This window comes from Diabrotica virgifera, chromosome 4 (assembly GCF_917563875.1).
Source record: "Diabrotica virgifera virgifera chromosome 4, PGI_DIABVI_V3a".
NCBI classification, from domain to species: domain Eukaryota; kingdom Metazoa; phylum Arthropoda; class Insecta; order Coleoptera; family Chrysomelidae; genus Diabrotica; species Diabrotica virgifera.
The window spans coordinates 100,782,916-100,798,877 of NC_065446.1; the positions used below are offsets into that span (position 1 = coordinate 100,782,916).

Below are 15,962 nucleotides of genomic sequence, written 5' to 3' on the forward strand. Positions count from 1 at the left end.
AATTTTGGACATTAATCCCTAAACTAGTCGATTTTTATTTTTATATTCTTTGGCAGCAATAATATTTTGAGTCAAATAAATTAAATACATTCTTCTTTTTGCGTCAATTAATTTAATCAAATAATTATTTTTTGGCCACCCTGTACAAATAAGTATGTTAATGTTTATATTACTGAATAGAGAATTAAATAACCTTTCAAATGAGCTACCATACGACTGATATTCCTATTTAAAAAAATCATCGACTACGTGATCACGTTCAGATGGATGACGTCACTAGTATGAAATATAGACCAAAAAATTTTAATTTAAAAATAAAAATCGACCTGTTTCGGCATTTTTCTCCAAAATCGTCCATTTTAGAGAAAATGAACTTATTCCATAATTTTGTCCCTCTCGTATGTATGTATGGCACATTTTTTACTGTACCACATATTATTTGCAATTATTCAATAGTCATGGGCTAATTAATGGGCATTATATTTCTTTATTATACTGTTTACTGTCAAACGAAAAAACAAAAACTTACAACAATTTTTTTATTTGTTAAAATCAGAAATTTTTAAAGCTCTCAAATTGAGTTTAATTCTAGTAAAATTTTTATAGATTTTGAAAAGGCTATACATAATGCAATCATTCAAATGTGTCCGAACACTGAAATACATGGTTGTAGATTTCACCTACACCGAGCTTGGTATAGAAAAATTCAGTCTCTTGATTTAACATCAGAATATACAAAAATGATTCTGAAGTAGGTAAGTGGCTCAAACAGACTTTTGGCCTTACATACTGTATATATATATATATATATATATATATATATATATATATATATATATATATATATATATATACAACCAGAAGACGTATCAGATTGTTTTGTGTTTGATTTTATGTCATGCAAACCAGAAAATGAAATTTTAAATAGATATGTTGATTATTTAGTTGAAACTCATATAGACGAAAATACCACATTCTCCCAATATTTGTGGACAGAGGCAAATTCTTCTGTTATTCGTACTACGAATGCTTGCGAATCTTTTCATTCGCATTTTAATTCATCGTTTTATAATACGCATCCATCCATATAATATAATCTTAGAACAAATTAAAGAATTTCAGATATATACGTATGTTAAAATTTAAAGTTTGCATATTGCAAAACCTATCAAAGATAAAGAAGTTAAAGTGAAATTGAAAAATAAATGTATTAAAGATATCAGTCTAATCAAATGAAATGGATTTTGTAAAGTGTGTCTCTTAGTATAATAATAGTAAATATTAAATAATAATTTATACATTTTGAATATTATCTATATTATAAACTATTATTATAATTTAAGGAATTTAATGTCTTTTATTCGGATTTCGGATGCTTACATAATAATCATTCTTAAATTACATCTATATTTTTATTTTATTACCTGAGTGAGTTGGTGAGGAAAATACCTACCGGATTAACAGAAACCCTTAAATTTGGTGAGGAAAATACCTGTCGGATTATATGTTTTTACTGGTTGGTGAGGAATTTACCTCCGCCCTATTCAACATTTACTGCCGTGCTAAGCCCAAAGGCGGTAACTGATTTTTTATCGAAAATGAGATTGTTGTATTTCTACGTAGAACAGGGTATTTAGAATATTTTTTTCAAGTCCTTGGAGTTGTAGAACTATTATAATGGGTATCTAGAATATATTTACAAAGTCTTTGGAGTTGTAGAAGCATTATAATATAATGAAACCTACCTAGAAATACAAAAATGTAATTTTCGATAAAAAAATCAGTTACCGCCTTTGGGCTTAGCACGGCAGTATATACCAAAACGCTACATGACATTATTCCATCTAATTTCAGGCTAATTCAATATGCAGATGATCTAGCCCTCATAACAGTCGGTGAAGATATAAATAATCTTATAAGATTAACTAATATATGTCTTACTCACATAACTCAATGGTTAACAGAAAATAAACTACCCTTGTCCCATGGTAAATCCTCTGCAGTAATCTTTAACAAAAAGAAAAACATCACCAATAATATTCCGTTAAAAATAGAGGCAGAGATAATTCCTATTAGAGAATCAATTAAGTATTTAGGGACAATATTCAATAATCGACTTAACTGGATTGAAAATATTAAACGTATCGAAACAACACCAGCTCAAAAAGGTTTGAATATAATGAGGGCAATATGTGGGACCTGGTGGGGAGCAAACCCCCATACACTCTCATTAATTTATAAAGGAATCGTAAGACCCCATTTTTGGATTATTCATGTGCAATATTAAAACCCAGTAGTAAGTCCCCACTCTTAATATTAGACAAAATTCAGTTTAAAGCTTTACGAATCATCACGGGCTGTATGAGATCTACCCCCACTAATGCTTTGTTAGCAGAAAGTGGAGAAATTTCATTAGATGCAAGAAGAAAAATACTGTGCGCTAAGTTCTATCTGAAAATCCTAGCTGATCTGAAAATTCCACTGAACGAAATCCTGTCAGAGTTGAGAACCAAAGTAAATTATAAAATAGGATTTTGGAAATCACAAGAGCCACCATATTTGATTGAAATCAAAAATAATTTTGACAAATACCTCATTAATCTATATAAAGAGAACATTAAATCCTGCTTTCAGATCGAACTGAATTATCTTACGGGAACATTTCAGACAATTTTCTCAACCCACAAAAAAATGGAAACCTATAGATACTCATCAGGAATTTCTTAATGAATTTTCAGCTTCATATGGAAATTATACATGGGTATTTACAGATGGTTCTTTAGATCCCGAGTCGAGGACAGTAGGTTTTGGGGTACACATACCCTCAATCAATTATAACTACGCATCCAGATTACATGAGCACACTCAAATATGCACTGCAGAAATTATTGCAATTAACAAGGCAGTATCTGTTTGTATTGAAAAAAATATTAAAGAAGCAATAATTTTTTCAGATGCTAAAAGTGCTATCCAAAAATTACATAACACCACCTGGGGGACAAACAACCATATTGTAAACCTAACTAAAAGACTTATTACTGAGTCAATGAAAGCAGGATTTAATATAATCTGAGCTTGGATTCCAGGCCATACTGGAGTAAAGGGGAATACAGAGGCTGATAAATTGGCAAATATAGGCAAGACTTTAAATGTTCCTGCAGACATTAAAATAGATAAATTTGACTTTTTGCCTTTTATTAAACAAAAAATTGTAAATGAGTTTAAAGTTGAATGGACAAAGCAGTTTAAAACTAAAGGGAAATGGTATCAACAATGCCAAAGTGATTTTTCTATAAACCCTTGGTTCCACAAATTCACATTTGTGGATCGAAGGCACTTGACATCAATTATTAGAATGCGAACGGGCCATTGTCACACACCAGACCACTTGTTTAAAATTAATTGTAGTGATACTCCTTTTTGTGAATGTGGACAAATAGGAAGTATAACTCATATGTTACTTGAATGCCCAATTAACAAAACAAATCAATTTGACTTGTATCAGGAACTAGTTAATATTGGAAGTCCAACCCCCATTTCAATACAAAATCTCCTACATAATATTAATGACCAAACCTTAAGAAAGATCAATCAATTTTTAACAATATTTCAAATTAAAATATAAAATAAAAATAGTTATTTGAAAATCATATCACAATGAATTTAAAGAAGGGAATATGGAAAAATCCAGACCCTTTGAAAAGAGGATTCCCTTCCAGTTAGTCTAAATACGAGCACTGGCCAAGTACTTAAGAGGTGGAGGTCATGAAACTACAAGAAGAAGAAGAAGAATTAAATTAATTGATTAAGATTTGATAATTTTTAAAGACTCTTAGAAAAAATATTGTTCCTAACTCTTGCAGAAAGTCTCTTTTCCGCACTCGACTGCTTGCCGAACTCCCGCTTCGCGTCGTTCGGCAAACTGCAGTCGCGTGCGGAAAAGAATGACTTTCTGCACTTGTTAGGAAAATAACTATATTAATTAAATTCTTTCCGTTTCTATTTATTTTTAATAATGCCACGCTGCGATCAGAGATTTTATTGGGATCGTTTTTCTTTGACTCAGCTTTATTTCTGATCAGGCTTTTCTTTTGGAAGAAAACTGATCTTTGTATGAATTTTTCTAGACACTACCTTGAGAAGAAACCTGTAGTCAAACACTACCTTGGAAACAAAGCTGTAGCCAAACACTACCTTGGGGAGTAAAACTGACTTGCAATCGCCCACAGTACCTTGGGTCCAACTACCGATGCATCAGAAGAATGATTTCTACAAGATAGCCCTAGACTTCCCCATAACTATCGGCAGTAACAAGTTCTAAAAAGATTGGAACCCTCCCTTAAGAACTGTGTGACTCCTAAAGGAAGATTTAAAGCTGAGTACTATTATATCTTAATCATTTTCATGCCGGTAACCAGCAAGGTCTCTGTCTCAGTTTTGGAAAATTAATTTTGTTGCCTATACATAATAATAGTATGATTTTTGTTATTTTTTTATTGATTAAATATAGTGTATATAGCATGATTTTGTAAACTTTTTATTTCCTGTACCTTTCTGGGTTGAGTGTGAACGGAGAATGAACAGGGAACGAACCCAGGGCTGAGCAGTCGGGCAGAGCACCATTCTGATGGATGGAACGGTGGGCGTTTTTCTTTTGAATATCCTAAGGGATGTTCGAGGAATTTCTCCCCTCGTTTCTCCCAGCAGTGTGGTGTTGTTTATTGCCCTCGTCTTGCTACGATCGGGGTGTTACAAGCTCTCAACGACACTATCAAGTAATGTTTGCAGTTCTTCTTGAGTAGAAGCTAGGAGTACTCTGTCGTCCGCATATCGTAAATTATTAATGACTTCCCGTTCTTAATTATTGCTTTTTGTTGTTCAAAAAATGCATTTCTGAAAATTCTTTTGGAGTAAAGGTTGAAAAGTATGGGCGGCAAGGATGCACTAAAAGCAGATCTACATACAATGTAAGTATCAATAGGAGATAACTGCATAATAGTGGCAATAGTGGGGAGAAAAATAGTAAACGCGGTGGGGAGAAATAGTTACTCAGAGTTGTAGAGCCGTTGATGATATAGTGATGAAACGTACGATACTCATTGTGAAATATATTATTTTTATATGTATTAAATAGTTTGTATTCATTAAAATATTTGCGTATGCTAGAATCCATGTAAAACATGGTCGAGACCAACTTTATTTACCTAGTATTATCATTTAGAACTTTCAAGAAGAGTGTGTTTTAAAGAGCAGGGGAGACCAAAAACGTTCTGGTCTCGCACCTTTCTTAAAATTATTTCTGATTAAATTACTCTGTCCAAAGACATCCAGTCCCAAACCACTGGACATGGTTACTAGATATAGAATATTCTAACTATCTGTGTGGTATATTTGCCTAAAATTTCTTGACCTCATAAGAGCAATCAAGAAATGAATGATCAAAAGAGCAAATCAAAAAATGAGACAAAAACTATGGTAATTTATAAAGATCCAATAAGCTGCAAGCTGGAAGTGGACAGCAAAATAATCCAGCAAGAAAGAAGTATCAGCTACCTGGGAGTACTAATCCACATTTATGGAGATACAGTAGCGGGAGTGGCCCAACAAATAAATAAAGCCAACAGAATAGCAGGATGTCTTAAACACACTACAGGGTGTAACAAAAATACAGGTCATAAATTTAATCACATATTCTGGGACTAAAAATAGTTCGATTGAACCTAACTTACCTTAGTACAAATATGCACATAAAAAAAGTTACAGCCCTTTGAAGTTACAAAATGAAAATCGATTTTTTCCAATATATCGAAGATTATTAGAGATTTTTTATTAAAAATGGACATGTGGCATTCTTATGGCAGTTGTAACTTAAGAAAAAATTATAGTGAAATTTGGACACTCCATAAATATTTTATGGGGGTTTTGTTCCTTTAAACCCCCCAAACTTTTGTGTACGTTCCAATTTAATTATTATTGTACTACCATTAGTTAAACACAATGTTTTAAAAACTTTTTTGTCTCTTAGTACTTTTTCGAAAAATCAGTTTATATCGAGATATTTTGAATAATTTTGTCAAATCCACCACATATTTGCATATGGTTAAGTACGACTATGGAGACTTGGTAATAATATGAACATTTATTTATGATTTACATTTTTAGGTATATTTTGAACCATATTAAAAAAGAAGCCACATCTCGACAAAAGATGCCTTATCGAAAAAATACAAAGAAAAAAAAAGTTTTAAAAACACTGTGTTTAACTGATGGTATCGCAGTAATAGTTTAATTGGAACTTACACAGACATTTGGGGGGTTTAAAGGAACAAAACTCCCATAAAAATTTTTACTACTACTACTATCGGTTTACAGCGTTCTCCGACGCCTTCCGACTCCTAACCGCCATTCTTCTCTGTTTAACCATAGACCTGGAGGGATTTCTCTTTCCTCTAGTTCTTTTTCAATTCCCTCCCTCCAGCTTCTTCTCGGCCTTCCTCTTTTTCTTCTCCCTTGTGGTGTCCATGCCAAAATCTGTTTAGGGATCCTGTCGTCTGGCATTCTCTGTACATGGCCGTACCACACCAGTTGTTTTGTTTTTATGTCATCAATTATTGTATGTGTTACTCCCATCATTTCTCGTATTCTCTCGTTCGGTATCCGATCTCTTCTTGATTTGCCTGCTGCTCTTCTCCAGAAGTCCATTTCTGTTACTAGTAACATTTTCTGAGCTCTTTGCTTCAGTGGCCAAACTTCACTGCCATATGTGATTATACTTTTAAGTGTGCTATTGTATATGAGCTGTTTGTTCGCTTTAGATATTGTCTGGTCCCACAGAATGTCGTTCATCATGGATATGGCTTTTCTACCCTGTATGTTTCTGTCTTTTATAGCAGCGTCGAGTGTTCCATCTTGAGTTATCTTCATGCCCAGGTACTTGTATTCATCGCAGTGTTTAATTTCTACCCCATCGTCTAATGTAATGGACTGCTTTGTTCCTCCAATACACATGGCTTCAGTTTTCTTAATGTTGACTTCGAGACCCCATTTGTTATATTCTTCTATTAGCTTCCGCGTCATGTAACTTAAGTCGTCATGATCTTGAGCAATCAGAATTTGGTCATCAGCGAAACATAAAGTGTACAGTGTTGTGTCGTCATTGAGAGGGATTCCCATGCCATTACATTTTCTTTTCCACAGCTTGAGTGCTTGTTCCAGATAAATTTTAAAAAGGGTAGGCGAAATACAACAACCCTGCTGTTGTGAAAACAACAGTTATTTACATTAATTTGCTTTTATAAAAATATCTCTCTGTAAATCTGTTGGGACAATCTGTATTGTGTTTAAAATATTTAATTCTCTGAAAAACTTGAGTGTAGCGTTGTGTGTTTCATAAAATAGACATCTGCATTTTTATGGTTTCGGGGTAAAAGCAGGTCATGTTGCCAAAGAAGTGTAACATGTGTTTTGCCCTTTTCAGGGCGAATAGTGTAAACTAAACTATAAAAGATAATAGTGCAGAGATTTGAATAGAATTTCAGTAGTCTCTTTCTGCTCTCCGAGTTGAACACTTTGTTCGCTTGTGCGTCTCTCTTCGCCGTAAAAATACTCTCTCCGCAATAATTAATAGATTAAAAAGACTCTTACTCTCTCTCGTTCGCTATTAAGAATATCATTTATCGTTAAGCCGCTTATTTGTTAAATTCGTTGTTTTTTTTTGTTAATAAATGTTTTGTTCGCCGGATACCCTTATTTATCGCTAATACACAACCCTTTCTATCGTATTAATTAGCACCTTTAAAACCAGACCAAATTAAATCTTAGAACCAGTTCTCCTAAAAGTTCACTATTTTGTTTATATCGAAGGACGGGACATACGGGTGTGGTCCTAAAATATTCACCTATGTCCAATTAGGCAAAAGGTAATAATTAAACCATTTTTGCCACGGTGGGGTGAGATTGAATAAAAACTCACACCATTTGATGGTCTACATCGACCCGGATTTTTGGTTGGTTTTCGCGTTTGTGCCGCTTTTTCGGACATTTTTGTGTGTAATACCTCTACAAGACTTGTTAGTTCGCGTCGCGATAAACTCTAAGTGAAAGGAAGTGAAGTTATTGTGTGTGGTTAGTAGCTGCCGCCTGTTGCTTTATCAATTGGACTAATTTGGTGAGCTTTTTCCATTTTTTAAAACTTTTATTGCTGATCCAAGGTAAACTCTGCTCAAAGACATTTTACGGTCAAAAACACTTTTGTAGACATTTAACGTAGACGCTGTATCTCTCTGTGAAACTTAGACTCTTATTCTCTCGCCGCGCTTGTTAATTGACAAAAAACTCTCCAGTGTAATTTAGATTTTGCCGCGTATCGATAGACTCTCTCTCGCCGTGTGTTCAATCGAATTCGAGATAGAAATGGAAGACCTCAAGAAAAAAAGGACGCCTTTGAAGGCTAAAATTACAAGAATCGAAAACTGGCTCTCACAAAAGGCTAGTACGGAAAAGGATGCGCTACAATTTCAATTTCGACAAACAGAATTAAAAACCTGTTTTTTAAAATATGAAGAAATAATGGATCAGATAGACGAGATTGATGAAGCCGGTACTGAAGCAGAAGACAGGGTAACAACTGAGCAAAAATATTTCTCTATTCTCGCGGGCCTACAGCGTAAGATGGACGAGTTATTGTTGGGCCCCCCTCCTCTCAGATCAAATAGCACTCAGTCAACTGTGGCCACTGCTAAGGTTAGGCTTCCGGAGATCACCATGCAAACGTTCTGCGGGTCATTCTCTGAGTTCAACTCGTTCTACCAGCTCTTCGAGACGCTAATAGTGAACAATGAAGAACTCAATAATGTGCAACGATTTATTTACCTTAAATCGTTCCTGCGAAATGAACCCCTCCAGTTGATCGACAACATCGAAGTTATCGACGAAAATTTCGATATAGCTGTAAAAACTCTCAAAGATCGTTACGAAAACAAATCGCGAGTGATTAGCTTACACATTCAAAAATTGTTAAAGGCTCCATCTCTAGTTAAAAGTAATTCAAAGGCGTTACGCGAATTTTTAACTCTAGCTCAGCAGACGCTGCTCGCTTTGAAAAATATGTCCGTACCAATTGAGCATTGGGATTTACTATTAATTGAAATATTTTTACAAAAATTAGATTTTTCTACACATAGGGCCTTTGAATATGATATTGGGACAAAGACCTTACCTACCCTTTCACAGTTTTTTAAATTTCTCGAGAAAAAGTGTGATATTCAGGAAAAATTAAATGTTTCAGATCATGATAAAAAGGTTAATAACAGGTCTCAATCAAAAACATCTTTCTTCTCATCAGTTGACCAACCATCACACTCTTTCTCTGATAATAATTGTACTTTTTGCAGAAGTAATGCTCATAAGGTTTATCAGTGTAATGATTTTAAATGCCTCTCTTTACAGAAAAAATTTAATTTTGTAAAAGGTAAGAAACTGTGTTTTAATTGTTTGGGTAGTAAACATTTCTCTCAAGATTGCGGCTCTACTCGATCATGTACTTTGTGTGGGGGTCATCATCACTCATCCCTCCATGGAACCTCTGAAAATGTCTCTTCCTCTAGGAACATCAATAGGCAAGCTCTCTCTCGTGAGCGCAATGCTCAAACTCCTCAAAATTCTCAAGGTGCTTCTCGTGTTGTCGCTCCCATATCTACTCAGCATTCTTTTAATAATCGCAGCCAAAATGAAGCTTCTACTAGCTCATTCAGACCTCCTCTAGATATGCAAAACTCTCCAGATTCTCAGGCAGCCACGTCTCTCTCCGCTTTATCAGTGAAAACTGATGTATTGTTGGCTACCGCTTTAGTAACCGTTTATTCGAAAGACGGCAGACCCATGCATGCCAGAGCGCTCCTAGATAATGGGAGCCAACATTCGTTTATCTCTCGTGATTTGGTTGAGAAGTTAAAACTCATCCCTTATTTTAAACAGCTACAGATATCAACCATATCCGAAAACACCTCACTCTCAAACGAAATGTTAAACTTAGAATTTTTCCCCTATAATGTAAAGGACAGAAGTTTTAAAACTTCTTTCGCTGTACTCGATAGTATAACTTGTAGGCTTCCTAGAGCTACTATAGATAGAAGTAAAATAAAAGTCCCACAGGATCTCACTCTCGCAGATCCCTCGTATTCTGTTCCGGGTAAAATTGATTTGCTTCTGGCTGGTGATATCTATAGTGAATTATTGACGGATGGATTTATACGGTTAGGAAAAAATCTTCCCATTCTTCAGAATACTCACTTAGGCTATGTTATTTTTGGTACAATTAATCCTCAGGTTTTTCACCGTAATTCACATTTGGCTATCTCTCAATCAAATGTTTCTCTCTTTGTTCAATCCGAACCCGAAGAAAATCAGTTGGATAAGTTGCTTCAACAATTTTTCGAAATTGAAGAAGTTCCCCTCGTTAGTAAATTAACTCCCGATGAAGAATTAGCGGAACAAATATTTAGCAAAACTACTCTTGTATTACCTTCAGGCCGCTTTCAAGTAAATCTTCCATTTGTCTCTGAAAACGCTAATAAAATGTTAGGTGAATCCTTTAAAATGGCCTTTAAAAGATTTATGAATTTAGAACATAGGCTCTTAAAAAACGAAAGTACATACGCTCAATATAAATCTTTCATTAATGAATATCTTCTTCTCGAACATGCGAAAATAGTGCCTCTCTCTCTAACCAACGAAAAGTTAGAAAGTAAATATTTTCTACCGCATCACTGTGTGTTTAAGGAAGAATCTTTAACAACAAAGCTTAGGGTTGTTTTTGATGGTTCGATGAAAAGCTCTAGTGGTTATTCGCTCAATGATATTTTACTCAAAGGTCCTACTCTTCAACCGGAACTTTTTGACATTTTGCTACGGTTTAGATTGTATTCCTTCGTTTTTACAACGGATATACAAAAAATGTATAGACAAGTTAGAATAAATCCTGCTCAAACCTCTCTTTTAAATATTCTCTGGCGTGACTCCCCTGAAAAAGACATTGAGTGTCTTGAATTGCAAACCGTAACGTATGGAACTAAAAGCGCTAGCTTTCAGAGTACTCGCTGTTTAATGGAACTGGCACAAACTTATCAGACTGAGTATCCTCTGGCCAGTGATGCTCTTCAAAATAGTTGTTACATTGATGACATTCTCTATGGCGCTAATGATGTACAGACTCTCCTTAAAGCTCATAAGGAAATAACTAGTTTGCTTGGAACCGCTTGTATCTCTCTCCATAAATGGTGTTCTAACTCAGACTTGTTTTTAAAAAATATCTCTTCTCTCTCTTCGAACACTACTTATGTAATAGCTCCAGATAATGGCTCCAATAAGGTTTTAGGTTTATGTTGGAATCCTATTCTTGACACCTTCTCAATCTCTCTCCCAAATTTTACCTTAAAGGACTCGTACACCAAGAGAGAAGTACTGTCAATGATTGCCCAAATATTTGATCCTCAAGGCCTAATTAACCCAGTTAGAGTTGTCGCTAAATTAATTATGCAAAAAATTTGGATTTCCAAAATTAATTGGAACGATATCATAGATGCAGATACGTTGCATGAGTGGCTAAATTTTGTTCGCAGTCTCTCGCATTTTAAGGATTTAAATATACCTCGGTGTCTCTTCTTAAGTCAAGAAATCACCAGTGTTGAGATTCACTCATTCTCGGATGCAAGTTTAAAGGCCTATGGAGCTTGCATCTACCTACGTGTGATTTATAGATCTGAACAAGTATCTTGTTCACTTTTAGCATCTAAGAGTCGTGTCGCTCCGCTAAAACCCTTGACTCTCCCAAGATTGGAACTCATGGGTGCGCTATTGTGTAGTAAGCTCACAGCAAGGATTGCTAATATTATTGAAGAAAAACTCTCTCGCTTAGACTCTATAAATATGTGGTCGGATTCAGAAATTGTTCTCGCTTGGCTTCGTTCGCATCCCTCTCGTTGGACTCAATTTGTAGCAAATAGGGTTGCACAAATTTTAGATAATTCTCCTAACGCTCATTGGAGGCACGTACGATCCAAAGAGAATCCTGCCGACATACTCTCCCGAGGAATGCTACCCGCTGAAATACTTAAATCTTCTTTGTGGTTTCATGGTCCTCAATTTTTGAATCAATCTCGGTTGGATTTGTTGAAATACAATCCAAAAGTTTATACCTCCAAGTTACCCGAAGAAAGGAAAGTAACTCTTCACATTCGAAATGATCAAATAGATTTTTTCACCTCTCTTTCTGATAGGTTCTCTAATTTTTCAAGGTTTGTAAGAACTTTAGCATTTATATTCAGGTTTGCCAATAATGCCAAATCGCCTTCTCGTAAGTTATCAAATTCTCTTGAAGTAAGCGAACTTCAAAACGCTGAACTGAAGATTGTTAAGATGCTTCAGTATTCTTCTTTCTCGCTTGAGATTTCTGAGATTAAAAAAGGTAAAACTCTATCCAATAAGTCTATTTTACGCTTAAACCCCTTTTTGGATGAAAATGAAATGCTGCGTGTAGGAGGTCGCCTTGGTAACTCAGACGTTACATTTGATCAAAAATATCCTCTTCTCCTTCCCTCAAAAAATCGTGTAGTACGTCTCTTTCTTCAGAGAGAACATATCAGACTTTGTCACTCTGGTCCTCAAAATACTTTATCTCAAATTCGACTTAAATATTGGCCTTTAAATGGACTACGTGAAGTTAAAAAGGTCGTACACCAATGTATGGTTTGTTTTAGGTTTAATGCCAAACCCGCTATTCAGATTATGGCAGATTTACCAAAGGAACGTTTGCAATCCTCTCGAGTATTCGCTCATGTAGGATTAGATTTTGGTGGCCCCTTTCAGATTAAAGCTTCCAAACTCCGCAAAGCTCCCTTGATAAAATCTTATATTGCTCTTTTCGTTTGTCTATCGACTCGAGCTGTTCACATTGAAGTCGTGTCCGGCCTTTCTACAGAGACGTTTCTTCTCGCTCTAAAACGTTTTATTAGCCGTAGAGGCCTCCCTCAGACTATATTCAGTGACAACGCCACGAACTTTTTGGGAGCTCGTAATCAGTTGTTTGAACTTTATAAGTTTTTAAAAGAAAAAGAAAACTCTCGCTCTATTAATGATTTTTTGGCATCATCGCATATTCGCTGGAAAACCATAGTTCCTCGAGCCCCTCATCATGGTGGCATCTGGGAAAGCGCTATAAAGAGCGCAAAGCATCATATCCGTAGACTCATGGGTGATATTAAGCTCACTTTTGAAGAATTTACCACTGTTCTCACTCAAATTGAAGCTGTGCTCAACTCTCGACCGCTTTGCTCCCTCTCAAATGATCCCTCTGATCTAACCTATCTGACCCCTGGACATTTCTTGATTGGACAATCTCTTACGTCATTTCCTGAAAGGGATGTAATCCACATTCCCGAAAATAGATTAAGTTTATGGCAACATCTCTCTAAACTCCAGCAAATGTTTTGGAAAAAATGGTCAATTGACTACTTGAACAGACTCCAAAATCGCCCTAAATGGTTTCTTCCTCATAAGAACCTAGAGCCCAACGATCTCGTCTTGTTGATTGAAGATAACACTCCTCCTCTTTACTGGGCTCTAGCAAGAGTGATTGATGTCTTTCCCGGAAAGGATGGCCGAGTAAGAGTTGCATCGGTCAAAACTAAAGATGGAGTCTTCAAGCGCTCTATTAATAAATTGTGTCCTCTACCAAATGACTGTTAAAATTAAGTTAAGTTTAGTGTTTTCGCTTAAGAACGTTGTAAGTTGATTTATGTTAGGTTAGGTTTATGTTAAAGCCAGTGCTTCAACGCGGGGGAGTATGTTGTGAAAACAACAGTTATTTACATTAATTTGCTTTTATAAAAATATCTCTCTGTAAATCTGTTGGGACAATCTGTATTGTGTTTAAAATATTTAATTCTCTGAAAAACTTGAGTGTAGCGTTGTGTGTTTCATAAAATAGACATCTGCATTTTTATGGTTTCGGGGTAAAAGCAGGTCATGTTGCCAAAGAAGTGTAACATGTGTTTTGCCCTTTTCAGGGCGAATAGTGTAAACTAAACTATAAAAGATAATAGTGCAGAGATTTGAATAGAATTTCAGTAGTCTCTTTCTGCTCTCCGAGTTGAACACTTTGTTCGCTTGTGCGTCTCTCTTCGCCGTAAAAATACTCTCTCCGCAATAATTAATAGATTAAAAAGACTCTTACTCTCTCTCGTTCGCTATTAAGAATATCATTTATCGTTAAGCCGCTTATTTGTTAAATTCGTTGTTTTTTTTTTGTTAATAAATGTTTTGTTCGCCGGATACCCTTATTTATCGCTAATACACAACCCTTTCTATCGTATTAATTAGCACCTTTAAAACCAGACCAAATTAAATCTTAGAACCAGTTCTCCTAAAAGTTCACTATTTTGTTTATATCGAAGGACGGGACATACGGGTGTGGTCCTAAAATATTCACCTATGTCCAATTAGGCAAAAGGTAATAATTAAACCATTTTTGCCACGGTGGGGTGAGATTGAATAAAAACTCACACCACCTGCTTCAATCCTTTCGTGACCTTAAATCCCTCAGACATCCTTAATCCAGTTTTAATTTTTGCAGTCGTTCCATTATACAGACTTTGGATTGCTTTGATAAGACCATGTTTAATGTTGGTTTGATGTAGGGTCGACCATAGTTTCCTGAGGGGCACACTGTCATATGCTTTTTGTAAGTCTACGTATACCAGGTGAACTTCTTTATTGACGGCTGTTTTTTTCTCAATAACTTGCGTAATAGAGTACAGGTGGTCTACTGTGGACCGCCCAGCTCTAAAGCCAGCTTGCTCCTCTGCTTCGTAATCTCTATAGTCATTTTCTATCTTGTTCTTAATAAGTTTCCCATACATCCTACTTATTGTGCTGTTTACCGCAATTCCTCTGTAATTTTCACATTGATCCTTGCTGCCCTTTTTGTGGATTGTTGACATGATAGATAATTTCCATTCTTTTGGTAATTCGGCACCATTTAAGCAATCTTGGAAGAGTTTTCTTAGCTGTTCTTGGAGTTTGTCTGTGCCGGCTTTCACTAATTCTGCAGGGATGTCACCAGGACCAGGGGATTTTCCATTTTTCAGGGATTTGGTTATTTCTTCCATCTCTGATTTACTTATTTGTAATGGTGATGAATTTATATGTATACCTATCGTGTTCTCTTCTATGTTAACAAATTCTGGTCTTTGTTCTGTTAGTAATTTTTTGAAATATTCTTCCCATTTTTCAGTTTGTTATGGTGATATAACGTCTTTTTTCTTATTAGTTCTCATATTTTTAATTAATCTCCAACTCTCTGTACTTCTTCTACCTCCTATGTAAGTGTTGATTTTTTGGCAGTTCTTTTCCCATGATTCGTTCTTTTTTTGAGTTATCTTCTTTCTTACTTTGGCTTGGGCTTCTTTGTAAATCATTTTATCGTTGTCTGTTTTTGTTGATAGGAACGTTTGGTATTTCCGACGTTTATCTGTAATTTCCTTTTCTACTTCTTCATCCCACCAGTACGGTTTTATTCCTTTATGGTTTTCGTCAAATTTCCCCAGTGCTTCTTCTGCTGCCAAATGAATGGACTTTTTGATGTGTTCGTAGTGTTCTTCGGTATTTTCAAAACTACCACTTTCTAATTTTTCGTCTAAACGTTTTTTATACAATAGCTTTACACTCTCATGGTTTAGACTGTATAGATTGTACCGTACTTGTTTTATTAACTGATTTGCCTCGATGTGCTCTTTTTCTTTTTCATATCTGTTTGGGAGTACCGCCTTAACTTTTAGCAGGTGATGATCGGTGCCACATGATGGCCCTCTGGCTGCTCGCACATCTTGTATTTTAATTGTACTTCTCTGTCTTACAACGCTATAATCTATTATAGATTTCAGGTTTCTGGTCTGTTGCATCCAGGT

At 35.4% G+C, this 15,962-nt stretch overlaps 1 protein-coding gene across 1 annotated transcript; it reads left to right on the forward strand.

Moving 5' to 3' along the window:
- Positions 1-8,412: 8,412 nt before the first annotated feature.
- LOC126883622 (uncharacterized) lies at positions 8,413-14,072 on the forward strand. Its single transcript, XM_050649274.1, has 3 exons — positions 8,413-9,849; positions 9,976-10,539; positions 14,064-14,072. The coding sequence occupies exons 1-3, from the start codon at positions 8,413-8,415 to the stop codon at positions 14,070-14,072; spliced, it is 2,010 nt and encodes a 669-aa protein (XP_050505231.1).
- Positions 14,073-15,962: the final 1,890 nt, after the last annotated feature.